At 42.3% G+C, this 20627-nt stretch overlaps 1 protein-coding gene across 1 annotated transcript in view; it reads left to right on the plus strand.

Annotated features, from left to right (window-relative positions):
* LOC107111750 (transmembrane channel-like protein 1) overlaps positions 1 to 20627 on the plus strand; it is a 56105-nt gene that overhangs the window by 24120 nt on the left and 11358 nt on the right. The window contains exons 5-10 of the mRNA XM_015412767.1: positions 378 to 522; positions 2505 to 2699; positions 10127 to 10306; positions 14321 to 14473; positions 15044 to 15172; positions 19239 to 19306. Coding sequence (XP_015268253.1) covers positions 378 to 522; positions 2505 to 2699; positions 10127 to 10306; positions 14321 to 14473; positions 15044 to 15172; positions 19239 to 19306 — 870 coding nt within the window. The remainder of the gene's footprint in view (positions 1 to 377; positions 523 to 2504; positions 2700 to 10126; positions 10307 to 14320; positions 14474 to 15043; positions 15173 to 19238; positions 19307 to 20627) is intronic.

The raw sequence follows: 20627 nt of genomic DNA on the forward strand, positions 1-20627 counted from the left end.
GCAGCCTGAAGTGCTTCCCAAAATACTACTTCTTGGGGCATAGCAAATCAATTGCGGGTCTGTAGTGGGAGAGGGGCATTGTTGAGAATTGTCTTTCCTTCTCATCAGTGGAAAAGAGCAAGAGTCCAGTAGCACCTTAAAGACTAACAAATATGTGGCAGGGTATGAGCTTTCGTGAGTCACTGCTCACTTCTTCAGATACTTTCATCAGTGGAAATTTACTGTGGGGTCCGAGCCACTGTATTGGTGCTTTCATAATGTGTACATTTAATTAAATGTAATTGGTTTGTTAAATAATGTGTTGGTTACTCAAATAAAATAAATGCAACATGGGGGGGGAGGTAGAACTTACATTCAAATGTCTTTGGCATTTTCAGAATGGCAAAGAATGCAGATGATGATGGCGGTGGAGATGATACAAGTTTCAATTTTAGCTGGAAAATGTTCACCAGCTGGGATTACTTGATTGGTAACCCTGAAACGGCAGATAACAAATTTGCATCCATAACAACTAGTTTCAAGGTAATATATGGCCTGCTGGAAAGAAGTGCACTGTTTTCTCTGCCCACTATCAAGAATGAATAGTAAATCACTTAATAGAGTAATAGTAAATAGTTATATAGTTATCTTACTAGTTACAAGTTATATTAATATATTACTGATTTATAGCAATAAGAATAACATGATAGTAAAAGTAGTACCTTGATCACTCACCATTTCTTTCTTTCTTTAGATTTTTATACCCTGTCTTTCATAGGGTTGCCAATTGCCCAAGGGAGCAATCCTCTGGTTTTGCAGGCTCCTGCCTGCTGCCAGCCAGCCAGCTGGCTGGTGGGAGGGAATCCCCCCCAAACAGCGACATCGCATGTAACATGCCTGTGTCACCCAGAAGTGACATCAGCATGTCGGCGACATCGGGGGTGATGCTCTAGCTTTTGGGCAAAATTCCATGGTTTGATGCTGAATTTACCATAGAGTTTTGCCCAAAAGCCAGAGTGTTGTGCCCGATGTGCCGGGTGATGTCATTTCCCTCTACTGGAATGTCCCCCCATCCCCCCCCACCAGTGGGCGAAATGGACCTGGCAACCCTAGTCTTTCTCCACATTGGGGACCCCAAGCAGCTTATAACATAATTTTCTCCTCCATTTTCTCCTTTTAACAGCAACCTGTGAGGCAGGTTAGGCTGATAGTGTGTAGCTAACCCAATCGACTATCAAGCTTCCATGACAGAGTGGGGATGTGAAGCTGGGTCTCCCAGATCCTGGTCCGTCACTCTAACCAATACGCTAGACTAGCAAATGCACATGAGAGGAATAGTTAGCCTACAAGATATTTATAATACTGTGGTCTCTTAGGATTTTGTTACAGATTACACAATTCACATGGTTTCTGTCAACTCATGTCTCTTCTATGGCACTGTAAGTCAGATGGAGAGAACAGAGAAGACCTTGCACCCTTCCATAAAAAGGCTGACAAGGACAGGGAGGATATTCTTTCTATTGTTCGATAAGAAAATTGCTTGTTGAACCAGAGCCGAAAGAGTAATACATCAAAAGAACAATATGTCTGTTTTACTTTTTAGTATCAAATATAGATCTAGAGATACATAGAGATTACATACAGATTTAAAATGTTTAAAATGCTGTATGTTTATTTGTTTTTTTATGGAAGATGATGTATCCCACAAGTAAGACTTCTGGCATGCAAACAAAATCAGGGCAATCAAATTCCATAGCAACAAGTCCTCTTAATGTCTCTAATTACCATATAAACCACTGGTAATTTGAGTGTAGTTAAACTAATAGCACCATCAATTTGCTAACATTCAGTTAGTGGAAATGAAAGTCCAGTGGCACCTTAAAAGTTAATACTTATTTCAATATTAGTCTTTAAGGTGCCTCTAGATTTTTTAAAAATATTCGATAACCGACTGATACAACTACCCCTTTGCAATTTACATTTAGTTGCAGATTCATTATTCAGTTCTTAAAAACCCAAAGTCAGATGTGCGTTCAGAAGCAGTCACTTGATTACAAAGGATGTGTGTAATGAGACCCTTCAAACAGTGCCCTGAGGTCCAAGCTACATGTAATTCTGCAGTTCCATAAATCCAGACATGTAACTTGGCTCTGTGAAAGATCTGCCAGCTGTGATGGAGGAATGGGCAATCTTGACTAGGGCTGTAGCACTGGGAAAGGGGGAACTAGTTATTTGCGCTGTGCCATTTTCCTGACATGTGACATGGCATGGTCTTTCCTGAACTGATTTAAGCCCCTTCATAGCGGCAGAGTTTGAGATCCCCATATGGACCTCAGTACCAAGTGTTTGAATGCTTGTCAAGAATCCCAGAGCGCTTATAGTTTCAACAGAAAACGGAGGCCTCCTTGTTGTGGTGAGGCCACCATGGCCACTACACCATCTACAACCCTAGCTGAAGGAACTGATGTTTTCCAGTGCACTTACATACATTAACCTTTTTCTTTTTTTATCTCAAATAAGTACAGGAAGCAATTGTGGAGGAACAAGAGAGCCGAAAAGAAGAGAATGTCCACTTGGTCCGATTTCTGAGGGTCCTCGCTAACTTTTTTGCATTGTGCACACTGGCTGGGAGTGGTTATCTCATCTACTTTGTTGTGAGGCGATCCCAACAGTTTGCTTTGGAAGGCCTGGAAAACTATGGGTGGTGGGAGCGAAACGAAGTTAGTCCGAGCATGCTTTCTAAATAAGATGTGATAGAAGACCTGGATTTTAGTCTGCATGATGATGAAGTTGTAATTATTAGGGGTTAGGAAAGAAATCTTCCAAAAGAAATTGCTATTTGTTTCTTCATGATTCCTATAGTCACCTAAAGCTAGGTGAAAAGATTAAAAAGGATCTGTCCACAGACTGTGGGAAAGTAAATCTGAGTAAGAGAAGATTTATGTCATACAACTGTTCCTTCCTCCTTATGTTCAGGTTTGCTAGGTATTTCTGGACAGTTGCAGCAATTTAGATTCCATCCGTGAAAGTATCATTTTAGGATTTGGAATTCTGGTGTGCATAGGGTTGTCAACATCCAGGTGGTACCTGGAAATCTACTGCTTTTACAGTGGATTTCCAGACAGTCAAGATCAGTTCCCCTGGAGAAAATGGCTGCTTTGGAGGGTGGACTTTATGGCATTGTATCCTATTGAAGTCCCTCCCCTTCCCAAACCCTGCCCTCCTCAGGCTCCTCCCCCAAAATCTCCAGGTATTTCCCAACCCAGAGCTGGCAACCCTAGTGTGCATCACTTTATTTAACCTTACTCCCACTGGGTAGTTAGTAACCTATCATCCATGTGTGCAAAGCACACAGAGTTTTCCCACGTTCTTCCCCTTTCCTGCAGCTTTTCCAATTCATTGCATGATGACTAGTGGTGGGTTGGGGTGAAGAGGAATGAGGGGATGGAATTGACTCCTTTCCTCAGCTGAGCTGCACTTAAGGAAGGAGGGAAAGTAATTTCACCTTCTTTTCTTCTTTAATCCAGCTCACCCCAGCTGGAACAGCTGCTCCTCTGTGCAGTCCTGTGACTCCAGGAACAATCTTTCCAGGAGTTGTAAGGGTCTGCAAAAACAGAGCAGAATGCAGAAAAATGAGACTCTCTGTGCATGGAGTAACAGGATACTGCCTGCAACAATTGTTGTTGTTGATCACCCACCCAGTTTTGTGAAGTCCATTTGGAACTCTTTGCAGTCTTCCAGGATTCTTATGGGTCACCTACAAATGAGGTCATCACACAACTCAACCCGAATGACAAATGATTTATGAGTGAACAAATATCACTATGTAGGATGAAATCTGGCAAAATAAGGATTTTTTAAAAAAGAGTTTCTTTGCAAGATTTTGCTTTCACTAGTTCTGGCAACTGAGATACTAGGGGGTTGCCTGCATGCATTCCCAGCCAAAAAAGAAAAAAGGATTTGTATGCTTATCTGGATTTGGATGGTTCTACACATTTGAAATATACTGTAGTAGAATTCAGTATTGGAAGGTAATGACATGAATCTTACCACTCTACTTTGCAGAGTCTGAAGCCCTTTTCCATATTTAAGGAGACTTCCCCCAACTTAAGGGTCTCTTTCACCAGCAGAAGAGCCACTGAAGTAGTAGTAAGTTGCCTTAAGCTGGAGAAAAGCTTCAGACTTGGCTGAGTAGAATGGTAGAATACATGGCAGCGTACCTTACGATGGGGGATCAGGAAAAATCTACTGTGGCATCAACTGTCCTGGCTTTTTCCTCCTCTCTTATGGTCATTTTACATATAAAATGGTAGCAAATGCACACTTGATACATACTGCATGTGTTCACACAGCATGATTCATCAGAAAATCTTGCCTGTAATACTCCTTTACTGCATGTGTTCACACAGCATGATTCACCAGAAAATCTTGCCTGTAATACATCTACTCATCTACTACACACAGCTGGAAACACCCACAAACCATAATCAGCCATTATGGGTACATATAAATGTTTTTCATATGCCTGTTAAAATATTGTAACATTGGAAATCCATTATCAGATCATGGAACATACCATTTCACCACAAAAATCAGCTATGGAAGGGTGGGCATGTAGATTAGGGCTGCAGCACTGGGGAATAAGGGTTTTCTTTCCTTCTCACTGCGTCCATGATGGAAAGGGCCTCCCTTCCTGCATTTACCCCAGCAGAGGAAACATACAGGATACGTGCCTTCCCCCCACCCCACCCAAGTCTAAAAGCAGCCTGGTGTGGGTAGGATCAGGGAAACAACATGGATGGGGGTGAAAGATCTTATCCCCTGCTATAGCATAGTACCTGTAATCTGTATTAGAATCTCTTTCCATCATGGCTTCTTTTTATACCAAATCCCCAACATCATGGATCTTCAATGTGTTGTGTAGTTTGGCCCTCATGCTGAGTGAAACCTCTGTGCATTTAATATTTGGCTTGGATCCAAAGATCTACTTGATTATTGTTCTGCATTCAAGGTGCTTTGGACCTGTATTTCTTGCTCCTGTGGTACCTAGAACTTTTGAAACTGAAGAGAGGTGGAAAAGCAGTTTGTAGTACAGTGTACGTATGTGTTTCTGTGTGATATTCAAAGAATAAAGACTAAAGTCCCACTCGGCCAGCACACTCCTTGAAGTTTCCTAAAGTAGCTTGTTGGGTTGCAGCCAGTGTTGAATATATAAGCACTGTAAATTGCATGCAATCACGGCCACAGAGTGATTTCTGCTAGGGTTAGAAATGCTGCTACTCATTCACAAAGAAAGAAGAACAAAGGATTTTCTTGTATTGATCAGATAGTTGCCATTCTGTTGGGTTCTCTTACAGTAACTTCCTCTTCACTTCTCTGTTTCCCATTGCTACAGATTTTACAGATATATAATCAGTCTGACATCATTCAGATAGGATAACAGGAAACATATCTTACTCGTTTGAATAGATGCTAAATGAGGTCCAGCCAGCCACTCCAAGCTTCTCCCAGTCATAGAGATAAATAGTATCCATGTTGCAACTTGAAATGCACATCTCTGCCCAACTGAACAACAAGCATGCAAAATTCTACAGAAACGTTAACAACCCACAATATGCGATGCAAGAGAATTAATAAATCAAAAAGAGTCGTGGTAGGGGTTAGATTCAGATATTTGTTACTTCTTAAATTCATAGGTCACAAGAAACTAAGTAAAACATCATCACAATAAAAATTTAAGTGGTTTGTGTACTTATTCAATGTCTCCCCTTATAGCAAGCAATATTAGTTCACTGAAGATGTTACATTGGCTTCTGTTCATGCAGAGGAGGAACCTATCAGTTGTGCATTATGGAAGAGCACTGTGCATGACTGCTGTATCATCTACTTATTTCATTGAATTTCTATACCACCCTCCTTCCCCGCAGAGCACGCTCAAAGCAGTGTACAACAGTTTTAAACAAGGGGGGGGGGAAGAACCAACAAATATAGTATCATAAAGACATAGACCTACATGACGCAACGGTAGAAATTTGACCCTCATTAACATTAATGTCTATCATGTAAATAGGGCAACATGTTTCCATGTGAATACAGCTTCCATTTGCATTTGAACATAAAGTCAACCTGATGTCTGCAAAGGACATAAATCAGGAAAGAGTCAGATAATGTATAAAAGCTTCTGAGGAAAGATACAATGGGCTGGATCCAACATTTCCATACATGAAGCAGGTTTGTGGAATCTTTGAACCCATGAAAAGTCACTTGGAAGGGTCATGTAGATAACAGCAACCCAGTAGACATTATACACCTGGACTTTCAAGAGGCTTTTGACAAGGTACCTCACCAAAGATTCCAGAGTAATCTTAGCAGTTATGGGATAAGAGGATAGGTCCTTTTATGGATTAGGAAGTGGTTATACAACAGGAAGCAAAGAGTAGGAATAAATGTAGAGTTCTCACAATGGAGAGAAGTAAGAAGTGGGACCCCAAAAGGATGGTTATTGGGACTGGTGTTATTTAATTTGTTCATAAATGAGCTGGAACTGGTGGTGATCTGTGTAATGGCCAAGTTTGTAGGTGACACAAAAATATTCAGGATGGTGAAAACCAAGGCCAGTTGTAAAGAGTTTCAGGAGGATCTCCACAAACTGGGTCAGTGGACAACAATGTAGCAAATGAAGGTCACTGTAGGTAAGTGTAAGGAGGTGCTAACTGGAACATAAAAATTCCAACTTCAGGTATATGCTAAAGAGGTCTGAACTTGTTTAGACTGAGAGGGAAAGTATTTGAAATTGGGAGTTAGATGTATAGTGGCCAAGTTTGCAGATGACACGCAACTATTCAGGATGGTGTAAACAGAGGCCATTTGCAAAGAGCTCCAGGAGGATCTCCACATATTTGGTGAGTGGGTAAAAATGTGCCAAATGGAGTTCAAGGTGATGCACATTGGAAGGAAAAGTCCTAATTTCATATATATGCTAATAGAGTCTGAACTTGCTGAGACTGAGGGGGGAAGAGACCTTGGGGTCATAGTGAATTGCTCAAGGAAAGTGTCAACCCAGTATACCCAGCAGCAGTGAAAAAGGCAATCTCTATGCTGGGGGTTATTCAAAAGGAAAGGGATTGAAAATAAACAGCCAATATTATGACACCCCTGCATAGATCTACAGTGCAGCCTCATCTGAAATGCTATGTGTAGTTCTGGTCACCGTATCTCAAAAAGGACATTGCTAAACTGGAAGAAGTACAGAAGAGGGCAACCAAGATGATTAAAGGGTTGGAACACCTTTCCTATGAGGAGAAGTTTGGGACTTTTCAGTTTAGAAAAGAGACAGTTATGGGGGGACATGATAGATGTTTATTAAAATATGCATGGGATAAAGTCAGTAGACAGAGATAACTTCGCCCCTCCATTCCAAAACATAAGAACTTGAGGCCATCCAATGAAGTTGCAGTAGATTCAGGATGGAGAAAAGGAAATACTTCTTTACACAATGAGTAATTAAAATGTGGAATTCACTGCCAGAAGATGTAGTGTTGGCCACAGGAACAGACAGCTTTAAAAGGAGATTGGACAGATTTGTGGAGAATAGGCTTATCACTGGCTGCTAGCCAATGTTGACTAAAGGGAACCTACATATTCAGTGGCAGTAAAATCCTGAATACAAATGCCAGGAGGCAACCTCTATGCCCTGTTATTGGCCCTCCAAAGTAACTGGTGGCCACTGCATGAGAGATGAACCACTGGTCTGTTTCAGAGATCTCTCAAGAATATCATGGGAGGTGGCATGATGAATTGCTTAAGACAAGGGCAACAGCAGCAGCAGCTGTTCCCCATCCCTGTTTTATATGTGCTTTTGCTATGTTCAGAGAACTTGCTTTTCTGCATGAGAGATGAACCACTGGTCTGTTCCAGAGGTCTCTCAAGAATATCATGGGAGGAGGCATGGTGAATTGCTTAAGACAAGGGCAGCAGCAGCAGCTGTTCCCCGTCCCTTTCTTATATGTGCTTGTGCTATGTTCAGAGAACTTGCTTTATTTTGTGCAAGTGTGTGTGTGTATGTTTGTGTGAAATAGCTCTCTTCTTGCTGCCTAGGGTGGCACACATCAGGCTTGGAAATTCTTGGAGATTTAGGGGTGGACAGGGCTTGGGGAAAAACCTCAGCCGGGTATACTGCCATGGAGTCCACCCTTCAGGACAGCCACTTTCTCCGGGGGTTGTGATTTCCTGGCCACACCTGGAGATTGGCAACCATATTGCTGCCCCATTACAGTCTCCAAGGCCACAGCTATTAGATTAGTCCTGGCCCCAAGACTCCTCCAGAGTCAGAAAGAACTACTGTGGGAATGGGGACAATCCTTTCATCCATGGATTGTGATGTCCTGCCTCAGGCAAGCAGACTCCAGATCCCACAGGCTGTGGTGTTAGAATGTTATGGTGTTTCTGATTTGGCTGATGTGTGCAACAGCTGTAAATGGGATGGAAAGCCTGGCTTAATGATTACTAGCCATGATACCCAAGCTGAAGTTTTGGTGTGTCCTCTGAAGAGAAATCTCCACAGCATTTTTTTTTTTTGCAATGACTTAGTGGTATGTTTATTTATTGGTTTCAGTAGGAGATGTTTTAGTGTAAACAAAAGGGGGGAAAGGTTGATGCCCAAAAGGATATTTTAATTCTGCTTCCAGAAACGTAGAGATTGCTGTCCAATGTCCTGTTTTTCTCAGTGCTATGCTAAGTGTTGCTCTTGATCATAATTACTCTCTTCTTTGGTGAGAAGATGCATTCCAAATTATAAATTTGCGGACATTTCTATATCACAGGTTCTTCACATTTGGGATCTGAAAGCCAATGGGTTGTCACAACTAGAGCTGAACCAAAACAACCTCTTTAGTTTTTTGGGTGCCTTCACATCATTTTCCCCAAGTATTCATTCATTCATTTAGAAAATTTTATATCCCACCTTTGAAAAGTGATAATTTATTACAAAAATTATAGTTACAATTTTAAGTTTTTTATCCACTGCTCATTTTGCATCCTAATTAGGTTCTGGCGCTGTAAATAAATAAATAAACAAACACTTCCTCTAGTTTTAAAAAAGGTGAAATCATGTTCACATGAATGATAGCCCTTTATTGTTGCCTTTTGTAGAGGCACATTTGACAAGACTGTCAGCGCTGTAGACACCATGGGTGGTAGAATGTGATTTATACATGCTAAACTGTTTACTCTTAATGAACATATAATTTTAATGGTGAGTGGTCAGAATTAAATATTCATTTTGGTGCTGGCATGCTGGAGATTGCTTAGGGGTAGAATTTAGACTTGGTTGCAATTTCTGTCTTGTCCATTTAACATCACACATTACTTAGGACGTGAGAAATCACTTAGGACTTGAGAAATCATTGCAGAGTATAATTTACCAGACTTAGGCCCTGTTCACACTAGACGGTTTGGGCTGGGAGAGGGACGGATCGGGGCCGCAGCAAATGGGCGCGATCCCACAGCAACATCTGGGAATCGTGCTGCAGAACAATGTAGATTTTTTTCCAATTAGGACTCATCCCTTACTTCAGCTTATCCAATACTGATGGTGTTGTTATCCCCAATTAGGATGTTCTTCTTGATTCCACAATACATCTTTTTTTCTGTTTTGTTTGCAATATTGGGTTGAGCCATATTCTCAGACTATCTCATTTTTTAAGATAATCTCAGTAAGAGATTTTACTTTTCAACAACTGGAAAGTAATTCAGATAATAAATGTGGTTTCATTTCCACAAATCCTTTGGTCATCATGTACATCGTACAAAATGCTGCCCTCCATATAGAAATTACAGGTACTTGGAGGAGGGGAGAATGCAATTCTTTGGTTTCATTTCTATCTGAGATGAATTGTAATACAGATTAGCTCTGTGACATGTGCTGCTGCAAAAACTTTCCTGCTCCTTTTCAATCTCAACTGTGAAAAGGGAACTATCAGTGTAGAAGAGGCAAAAGAAATAAAATTACTTGTGTTCATGAAACATCTTTTTAAACCTAGTCTCATCTTTATTTTAAAGATTTAACATCAGCTTTCTTTATGTACCAGCAGTGGAAGAAATATGTACATAGAATGAAATCTTTAAATTTTTTTTCCTTTTTACCCAGGTGAACATGGTCATGTCTCTTTTGGGAATGTTCTGTCCCACGGTATTTGATATAATCAGTGCTCTGGAAAACTATCACCCTCGAATAGCTCTACGGTGGCAGCTGGGGCGCATCTTTGCTCTTTTCCTGGGCAACCTGTACACATTCATCATTGCTCTGATGGATGAAATCAATCTTAAGGCAAGGAAGGTCATCTTTCCTATATGTCCTTGGTTAAAGTAATGACCTCCAGAAATTTACAAAGATATAGTTTATGTGCCCTGATTCAGATAGTCACTACTAAGTCCCACTGAAACAAATGGAATGAGTTAAATCAAAATTAACCATAGTACAATGAGAAATATATCATTTTCATCATTTTGCCTTTTCCATATGGATAGATATGATAGGCTTCATTGGCAGATTGAGTTGAATAGTTTTGTGCCCATTCATTCCTAGTACTGTGCCTAATAAAACAATAGTTACCAAGTACCAAGGGCATCATTACAATAATTAAAAACTATCTTAAACCATCTAAACACAAGAAAACACAAGAAAAACAGTCAGCAGCAACAACTAAATAAAAGAAAACAACAGTCCCAGGACAATCTGGACACACACACACAAACACTCATGCATAAACTGACTTCTTTCCAATGGCCCAGGAGAATAAAAATGTCCTCACCAGGTATGGCAATCTCACCCTCCTCCCTCACATCCAGGATTTTCCCTTGTGTCTTCTTTCTTGCTGAGCAGCCCTTTTATCTGTTTTCTTCTTATTTGTTTGTCTAAGGCTATCCCACTCAATCACTTTTATTATATATACATATTTTGATGCTGGCCCAGCCCAGGGAATTGAGGGATGAGACAAAATAATATATTATGCTTCTGAAGTGGCACATCAGAGGCTTTTGAAAGTTCCAAATAAACAAAATGTTTTATTTAACTTGGAGGATACAAAGTCAGGAGGAATCAGGTGTAGGATGTTTTGAGGTGAACAGATAATAAAACTGAGGTAACTTTGTATTCACACAAACGCAGATAATTTGTTGACAACAAGTAAGTGTTTCTGTTATTCTACAAAGTCTTTAAAACTTTGAGGACAAAGGCTTTCTTTTTCAGTTTCTGCGTAAAAACTCAAGCATAGGTTTCTGAGTTTCACCAACATGTAAAGGCAGAAAAATACAACGAGTTCCCAAAATCTTTCTTTATACCCAGACCAGGGATTACTTCTCTTCACTAGAAGCTATTTCCCTTCTTAACTAGGCAGGGATCACTTCTCTTTACTAGCAGCTATTTCCCTTTTTTGGCTTGAATGAGGATCCTCCTTGATCCACTCACTGTCTTGGCCTCCTTCCCAATCCATAATCAGTGCTTAAGTGTCACTTCCTCAGCTGTGAGTTTCCAACTGTCATTCCTTAACTGACTCTCTCAACAGAATTCTGTTTGAACAGCCTGTCACTTAAAGTTTTTCAGACTATGGCTGTGGTCACACACACTAAATAATCCACTTTCAATCCACTTTCAGTGCTCTTTCCAACTGGATTTTGCCAGTTCACACAGTAAAATCCAGTTGGAAAGTGCACTGAAAGTGTACTGAAAGTGGATTGAAAGTGGATTATTTAGTGTTTGTGACCACAGCCTAAGTTAGGCATTAACCCTTGACAGTCTGTCACATTAGGCACCTAAACCTCAAGAAGGAATTGCAGATGGAAAGGTTTATTGAGGGAGTGCTGTAGACAGGGTGCTGCAGTAGAGAAGATACACTCAACACCAAATTTACTTCAAAAATGTGAAGGAAGTCTGGTGCTACAACTGCTTGATGGTTGTTGTTAAAATTATTAGAATCCAAGGATGGCTTCTTCAGGAAGCGCCTCACAGCAGCTTGCTTCAGGTGGTAAGAACAACCATCACTCAGTCATGTTAGACTAACCTTATCTCTTTTTGGAGGAAGTTACTACCTTGCTGGATCAGGGGAATGCTATAGACATAGTTTATCTTCATTTCAGTAAGGCTTTTGATAAGGTTCCACATAATATTCTTGTTGACAAATTGGTAAAATGTGGTTTGGATCCTATGCCTGTTAGGTGGATTTGTAACTGGTTGACAGATGGCACCCACATCCTTGTGAATGGTTCCTCATCCTCTTGGAGAGGAGTGACAAGTGGAGTGCCTCAAGGATCTGTCCTGGGACCTGTTTTGTTCAACATCTTTATCAATGCTCAGGAGGTGGTGGACTCTTCTTTGGAGGTTTTCAAAGAGAGGCTAGATGGCCATCTGACAGTAATGCTGATTCTGTGAACTTCACATCATGAGAGGGAGGACATGAAACAGCAGTCACTGGGGGTGTCAGGGGGAGGTATTTGTGAATTTCCTGCATTGTGCAGGGGGTTGGACTAAATGACCCTGGAGGTCCCTTCCAACTCTATGATTCTATGATTCTTAGACATGCATTAGTCCTTCATGTCCTCTGCCATGATAAAATAAGCTATAGTATGGAAAGGGTCAAGGAAAAAATGGTAGACCAAAGATCTCCAAATAATATGATTTATAATAAGCGTCTGGATGACGCTTCTGTCCTTGATCCCTTCCAGTCCGGCTTTTGCCCGGGCCATGGGACAGAGACGGTTCTGGTCACTCTGACTGACGACCTCCGTAGGCATCTGGATCGAGGCGGTGTGGCAGCACTGGTGTTGTTAGATCTGTCGGCTGCATTCGACAGGCTCGCCCTTTAATGGTTTGCCTCTTTCCTCCAAGGTTGGGGGACAAAGGGTGGCGATAGGGGATCAGCGGTCCCAGAGGTGGCCTCTTGAATGTGGGGTGCCTCAGGGGGCAGTGCTGTCCCCGATGTTGTTTAATATCTATATGCGCCCCCTTGCCCAGATTGCCCAGAGTTCTGGGCTTGGGTGTCATCAATATGCAGATGACACCCAGCTCTATCTGATGTTGGGCGGCCGGTCGGACTCCACCCCGGATGACCTTCATCGGGCGTTACAGGCCGTGGCTGGTTGGCTCAGACTGAGTCGGCTGAAACTAAACCCGGCAAAGACGGAGGTCCTGGGCCTGAGTCGGATCGGTTCGGGGTTGGGGCTCCCTCTCCCGACCTTCGACCGGGCGCCTTTGGTGCCAGCGTCAGAGGTTAGGAGTTTGGGTGTACTCCTGGACTCCTCCTTAACAATGGAGGCCCAGGTAGCAGCCACTGCCAAGTCGGCCTTTTACCATCTTTGGCTGGTGCGGCAGTTGGTTCCTTTCCTCGACCAAGATGACCTGGCTACAGTGATCCATGCGACGGTCACCTCGAGGCTGGACTACTGTAACAGTCTCTACATGGGGCTGCCTTTGTCGCAAATTCGGAAGCTGCAGCTAGTGCAGGATGCTGCGGCCAGGCTGTTGATGGGTCTCACTAGACGGGATCACATCCGGCCTGTGCTGAAAGTGCTGCACTGGCTGCCAATGGCGTACCGGATTCACTTCAAAGTGCTGGTCTTAACCTTTAAAGCCCTATATGGTCAGGGTCCAGCTTACCTTAGGGACCGCCTCTCCCTGCATGTTCCCCCAAGGGCACTACGGTCGGGGAACCAAAATCTCCTGGACATTCCAGGCCCCAAAAACATCAAATTTGCAGTTACCAGGGCCAGGGCATTTTTGGTGGCGGCTCCTACCTGGTGGAATGAGCTCCCAGAAGAGATCCGGGCCCTGCGGGACTTGGTACAGTTCCGCAGGGCCTGTAAAACGGAGCTCTTCTGCCAGGCTTTCGTGTAGGAGCCGCCGCCACCATCATTACGCCACCATCATTATGTCACTATCGTGTCCATCATTCCATCTACGCCTCCCTCTTTATTCCCGCAAACTGACCATCTTCAGAGCAGGTACTATTGGGGGGCGCGAGACATTCCTAGCAGATGACAATGCTGTAGGGATGTATACTGTCGCTGTTATATATTGTTATTACTGCTGTTTGTTGTTTCTAGTATAAATAATTATAGAACCCCATCTTGAATTTTATAGTTAAATATTTTTGGAGCACCGTAAAGAAATTTTTAGCGAACTGTATTTTATTGTATTTTATATTTTCTGTATTGTTTTAGTGTTTTAACTTGGGCATTCGTGCCCCTTGTGAGCCGCCCTGAGCCTTTGGGAAGGGCGGGATACAAATCCAAAGATAAATAAATAAATAAATACTAACAAATATTTTTGGCCCTGTTTTTTCCTTAGCTGGAGGAAGAGAAGATTGTTAGGCAGAACATGACAATTTGGTTAACCAATCTGTACAATGGGACAATCCCTGAAAATGTCACTGATCCTCCACCACATGTGCATCTTGCTGATGTACCCAGAGGCCCATGTTGGGAAACAATGGTTGGACAGGTAATGCCATTTTTCTCATAAAACTGTTCTTGCTGATTCTCATAAAGTTATTATTATCATTTTTTTCATTTGCAAACCATCATGATGTCAGCTTCTTCTACTGTTCTTTGTTATGTTTGGAGCTGTTGGGCGGTGAAACTTTGTACAGAGACATACATTTTTGGTAGTTTTCATAATAGATAGAGAGAAAGGAAGAGTGACTGGCAGCCTTATCTTTCTGGAATTTGGCCCCAACTATTTACAGACCTGCGGTGGCTCAATTGGAAGAGCTCATACCCTACCACAAATTTTGTTAGTCTTTAAGGTGCTACTGGACTCTTACTCTTTTCTACTACATTCAGTAAGACTGTTTGGGTGACAGCAGACTTTATGACAACCCTTTCCTTTGGTTGCATACATAATTCAAGAGTAGTGCTAAATTGCTGGGAAGAATTCCTAGGGTCAGTTTCAACAAAAGCAAAAGATGGCTTGCTTTTTTTGGGTGGGAGGGGGTGATTGCTAAGCCCCCCAGTACAAAACACAACTCAAATGCTTTGCTTCTCTTAAAAAAGGGAAACTCTGTTTCTGCAGGAATTTGTGCGGCTGACGGTCTCCGACACTGTGACAACTTATGTCACAATCTTAATTGGTGATTTCTTGAAAGCTGTCTTTGTCAGGTTTTTCAATTACTGCTGGTGCTGGGACTTGGAATATGGATTTGTAAGTATCCCATTTCTTCTTGCCTCCTATTTTCTAAGCAGCCCATTCTGAAAGTAGCCTCGTATTCAGTGTTACTGAGTTACGGTATTAACAGCTTTATAGTAATGACTGCATTTTAGAAGATGTGTCCAGTTTTAAATCTCATCTCACTAACCTTTTAGAGTTCTTTGAAAGTGTCAGTAAACACACGGACAGGAATGAGCCAGTAGATATTGTTTATTTGGATTATCGAAAGGCTTTTGATAAAGTTCCTCACCAAAACTTCTGAGCAAACTTCAGTCATGGGATAACAGTTCTCTTACAGATTGAAAATTGGCTAAAAACCAGGAAGCTGAGAGTAGGAATAAATGAAAAGTTCTTGCAATGGAGGGATGTGAGCAGTGGGGTCCCTCAGGGACCTGTATTGTGACCAGTGCCTTTCAACTTGTTCATAAATTACCTGGAGTTGGGCGTGAGTAGTGAGGTGGCCAAGTTTGTGGATAGTACCACAGCCCATTTTTTTCTTAACCACTTTAAATAATTTGGTGAAGGGTCTCTCCGAACGGAGGGAATGTGCATTAAAATGGCAAATGAGATGCAATGTGAGCAAGCAGAAAGCGATGCATTTGGGGGCAGATAACCCCAACTTCACATATACCCTGATGGGAACTGGGCTGGGAGCAGCAGACCCAGAAAGGGATCTTGGGGGGTGGCAATGTATAGCTCAGTGAGGAAGCTGGCCCAGTGTGTGGCTGCTGTGAAAAAGGCAAATTCCATGCTTGCTATAATTAGAACAGGAACAGGGAACAAAACCGCCACTATCATACTGTGTACGCTAAGTGCCGTCAAGCCCCACTAAATTCAACATCAAGTTTAGCTCTCAGGTCTGTTAAGTCCAGCATTCTGTCTCCAGTGACAGCCAGCTCATGTCTCTCTGGATGCTCTTGAGCATGGCAGTTCTATTAAACTAGCCTGGCGAAGAGCCATTAATAAACCCATCTTCCTTCATTCTAGCTTGTAGTCATTGGGATCCTATCCTGCTACTCCACTGAGCAGTTTATTCCTTTATTCATTCATTTGCTTTTGGCTCAAGTGTGAAGTCTTCCTCTAGTCTAAGGAGCCTTCCTTCCTCTTCCTCCAATGGAAGAATGAGTTAAGTTTGAGGAAGGCTGCTTAGAGGATGGTTGGATCAACCCTACTGTCACCTGCTGAGGCAATGAATCTCACGTGAAACAGATGCCACATGAAAAAGATCTTTAGCACTATCCCTAAACACTCCGGCTGCCCTGCTGAGAGCTGAACTGGGCCTTCCATCCAATCATACATGTGCACATGTAGCCCTAATTAATTACTGGGACAAATAGAAAAGTGTTCCTGCTAGTCATCTTCCTAGCCTGTGTTTCACCTTATGTCAAAAAGATTCTACGTGGTCCACCAATTATAATAAAATTCTCCATCAGTATAAACTGCCAGATGTTAGTGGTGCCCCCAGGCTGATTTCAATTGCCAGGCCTGGGTATATGCGCATGATGCCGCCTTTAACAGGCAAGTTTTTTTTCAGGTACTAAATTCTCTCCCTGGTTTAAATGTAAAAAGATCATTCTAGGGCACACTAGCTGTCCAAAATTACCTTCTACAAACTTTGCTCTGCCTTCATGTCTATTTGCTTCCAGACAATGCAAATTGGCATGCTCGAAGGAACCAGTTGATCAGCGTCGATGCATCTGCAGAGCCCCAGAACTAGAAGATTTATACTACTACTTGTTGGCCTGTCCACTTTATTCAGCTTTATTTATCCAGACAAAAATTCTTAGACATTATTCTGGCTATTTTAGGCCCAAGCACCATGATGGAGAAAGTTTCATTTCTCCTCTCTGATGAGGAACCAGTAGTCTCCTATAAGGTTGCTCTTTTCGCCCTAGCTACCAAGAAAATCGGATCTAATTGAGTGTCCAAAGACTAGGCCAGCAAAATGTTATTCTTTTTCTATAGCCAGCCAGATGAGTTTCTGAAGAACCATTATTTTAAAATTAATTTTAACTGTTACAAAAATGTAACTTGTAATAGTTATGGTAGCAATCCAGTTTCAATGTTTCATTTACTAGGGTTGCCAAGTGGCACTTACCTTGCCAGCGGGGGAGTCCCAGTCGGATCCCGGTGCATGTGCGCGCGCGCCGCATGGAAGTCACAGGGAAGTGATGTCATGACGCCGGGCACTCTGGGGGTGGGGCCATGACCATACAAGGGAAAACCATAGCGTTTTTCCTTGTATGGCCATGGCCCCGCCCCCAGCGTGCCCGGCGTCATAACATCACTTCCCGACGTGCGCGCTGGGGCGGGGTTCCCCCCGGGGCCCGATTCCCTGGCATCGGGGAACGGGCCTCTGAGGCGGGGGGATTTCTGCCCCCTGGGGGGACTTGGCAGCCCTATCATTTACTCATTGTTATTTTACATTTTTCGTTGTCTGTAATGGCCTTTGGCCCTATGTAATAAAACCAAATTGAACTGAACTGAATAGATGCATCTTCTTTAATAGCATAGCCAGGTACCTGACTTGAAGTCAGTGTTGTTTAGGCATCAGTGTAATAGTCTGTGCAATGCAGGGGCACCCATTTGTCTGTGTTACTTTATAAGTATGATGCTGTTGTGTCCACGGACCACTACCAGGGGTCTGCGTCCTCAGTCCCCAGCATGGTTCCTAGCACAATAGGGGCCAAGGATCCTAGGCCACCTTTAGTCCTCCAATAGGACCTTTGGCGGGAGATTCAAACCCTCTAATAGGACTGTGGGTGTGTCTGGGGTGGGTGTATATAGTTTACCCTTGCCGGGCCATTTGCATCTTTTGTGTGTGTACTACAATAAACGTGACTTGTTCAGCATGTCGTAATCCGCCTCTCCATGCATAGAACCCAATACTTTTCAGATGCTTACCATAGAACATAACTGTCAAGCAAAACTATATTGTGCTCAGACTTTGAAGGAGCTGATTTTCAGATGTTGCATTCATGAATAGTGGAAGCCTCCCAGCCATGCATAGGTCTTCTAGATATGCTCAGTCTCTGTGTTGCCTAAACAGGCACAATGCACATTTTTTGCATGCATGTTCAACTTCAGTACATGCAAACTAACCACTGGATTTTCCAGAGTTCTTTTTTTTTTGGGGGGGGATGGCTATGTTTGACTGTGAAGCTGAGAAAGGACTGGTGGGTGGCCTGATGAAAAGGAAGACTGGAGTCTTCCTACTACCCTGAGTAGTACGTTACTAGTAACATAGAAGAGCAGTCACATTCTGGATCTATAAAATCAGCAGAATATATTGGAAGGAAACTATGCTATGTACCCTCCTGTGATGAGATGAAGGAGCCAATCACATAAGAGCTACATTTTGACAGAATTTGCAGTCAGAGATTTTTGACTTGTTTTTATTTTACATGTGCCTTGTTTTTATTTTACATGTTCACTACTTAATATTTGTTCAGTGCCAAGGATGGTTTTGCCCATAATGGTGCCAAATAGGCCATGGATGATTAATAAGGTTTAATGACTAAGTGATTTGTTCAGTTTTGTAATCTTCTAATGTTTGGGAATTCAGCAGTCTTTCTACTAGTTCACCAGTAGAAAACATCTGAGCCCATCCTAGTATTTTAAATATGCAATTTTCCTTCTTGTATTTGAGAATGTGCAGGAGACTGTCTTGAGAATGAAAGATATATCTATATAATGTCAGACTTTTCTGATAGCAACACACAGAAAGCATCCTGGGTCTTAGTGCCTTTTCCAGCAGGCTTTTCTGTCTTCCTGGAGATAGGCATCTACAAAGATTTTCTCTTGTTTTCTGAGAAGGCATATTTAAAATGAAAGTTTCTCCACTACCAGTTTTGTGACTACTTGTCATTTAAAAACCAAGGAGTTTGATTCTATCTCAGCACCAACTAATATGGTGGAAGTTGAATTCTGCATAATCTCTCAGTTCTCTTTCATGTTTCTGGAGTTTGATTGTTCCAGGAAAAGAAAACTGTTCATAATGTAGCAGAAGATTTTATTGCAAATCTAAGGGAGTCTGTGATATGTTTCCCCCCCCCTTCAGCCTTCTTATTCAGAATTCGATATCAGTGGCAATGTGTTGGGTCTGATCTTCAATCAAGGCATGATCTGGTGAGTAAGCAAAGCCAGCAAAACAGATCCAGTATAAACTACCTGGGGCAAAATTCTGACCGTGAAAAAAAAAATCACACTCATTGTTTCTGCTCCTGATTGCTCCAGTTTTATGATGGTGTGGCAGAAAAGAAATCATGCCTGGAGGCCTCAGAGTAAACTGGCATAAACCAAAAGTCACAGAATGGTGAATCAGACTTCACCCGTGCACTGATGTTGGGTGTCACCTTCCTGGTGCGACAAAGGGTTGGCCTGTGCCTGTTATTGCTGGTGTAGGGCAAAGTCAAACTTCAGGAAACTTGATTAAATAAATGCAGTACTGCTTTCTTCTCCTTGCATCTTTGTTCTTCTCTCAGAGAAAAGCACAGGAGGATGAAACTACACCCATTTGGAGTAGTGGCTAAGTGCAGTGGCCTCTGATCTGGAGAACTAGGTCCCCGCTCCTCCACATGAAGCCAGCTGGGTGACTTTGGGTCAGTCACAGTTCTCTGAGAGCTGTTCTCTCAAGAGCAGTTCTCACTGAGCTCTCTCAGCCCCACCTACCTCACAGGGTGTCTGTGTGGGGAGGGGGAAGGAAAGACGTAAACTGTTCTGAGACTCTGAGTGAAGGGCGGGGTATAAATCCAATCTCTTCTTCTTCTTTACACAGTGTTATTCAATGGTGGGTGCTGCGTTTCCTTTCTCAAGGAGTCCTGGCTTCAGAGCCCACCACTGGCAAGCAAGCCCTGCTTTAAATCCTTCCATGCAGAAAGGCCCTAAACTGGATGTGGGAATGACAAGAGCTCTGGTGTAGATAAAACCTGCCTTAAAGGCTGCAGTCACACACACTAAATAATCCACTTTCAATCTACTTTCAGTGTACTTTTCAACTGGATTTTACTGTGTTGATATCATCGGGATGCGGGCTAGAGGTGTATTTCTTAAAACTTTCATTTGATCTTTTAAAATTCATCTCAATTTTCTTTCATTATTGAATTATTTAAGGTTTCATATTAGAGGATACATTATTTTCCATCCAGACAGAATGGCATATTCAGAAATTGTACTTGCTCATTCCTTGTCAACATTCTGGCAGGTCAGAGAAAGGATCCCCATTTCATAGGGCATTCAACACAGATTTTCAGCTGTCACATCTGTATTTTTCTCCTGTTTGGGATGCCATTCTGTAACAGGTGTGCCAGGGATTCGGTGAGAATGCTGCAGCCACCACCCAACCTTTCTGCTTGCTCTGCAACATTGGTATCTTTCCTCTGACTAGATGACAAACTGGTGATCCATGGCTGGATTCTCCAATGTCTGAAATATTCTTTAAAATCAGACA

Source organism: Gekko japonicus, unplaced genomic scaffold (genome assembly GCF_001447785.1).
Source record: "Gekko japonicus isolate JY-2015 unplaced genomic scaffold, Gekko_japonicus_V1.1 scaffold705, whole genome shotgun sequence".
Taxonomy (NCBI): Eukaryota; Metazoa; Chordata; class Lepidosauria; order Squamata; family Gekkonidae; genus Gekko; species Gekko japonicus.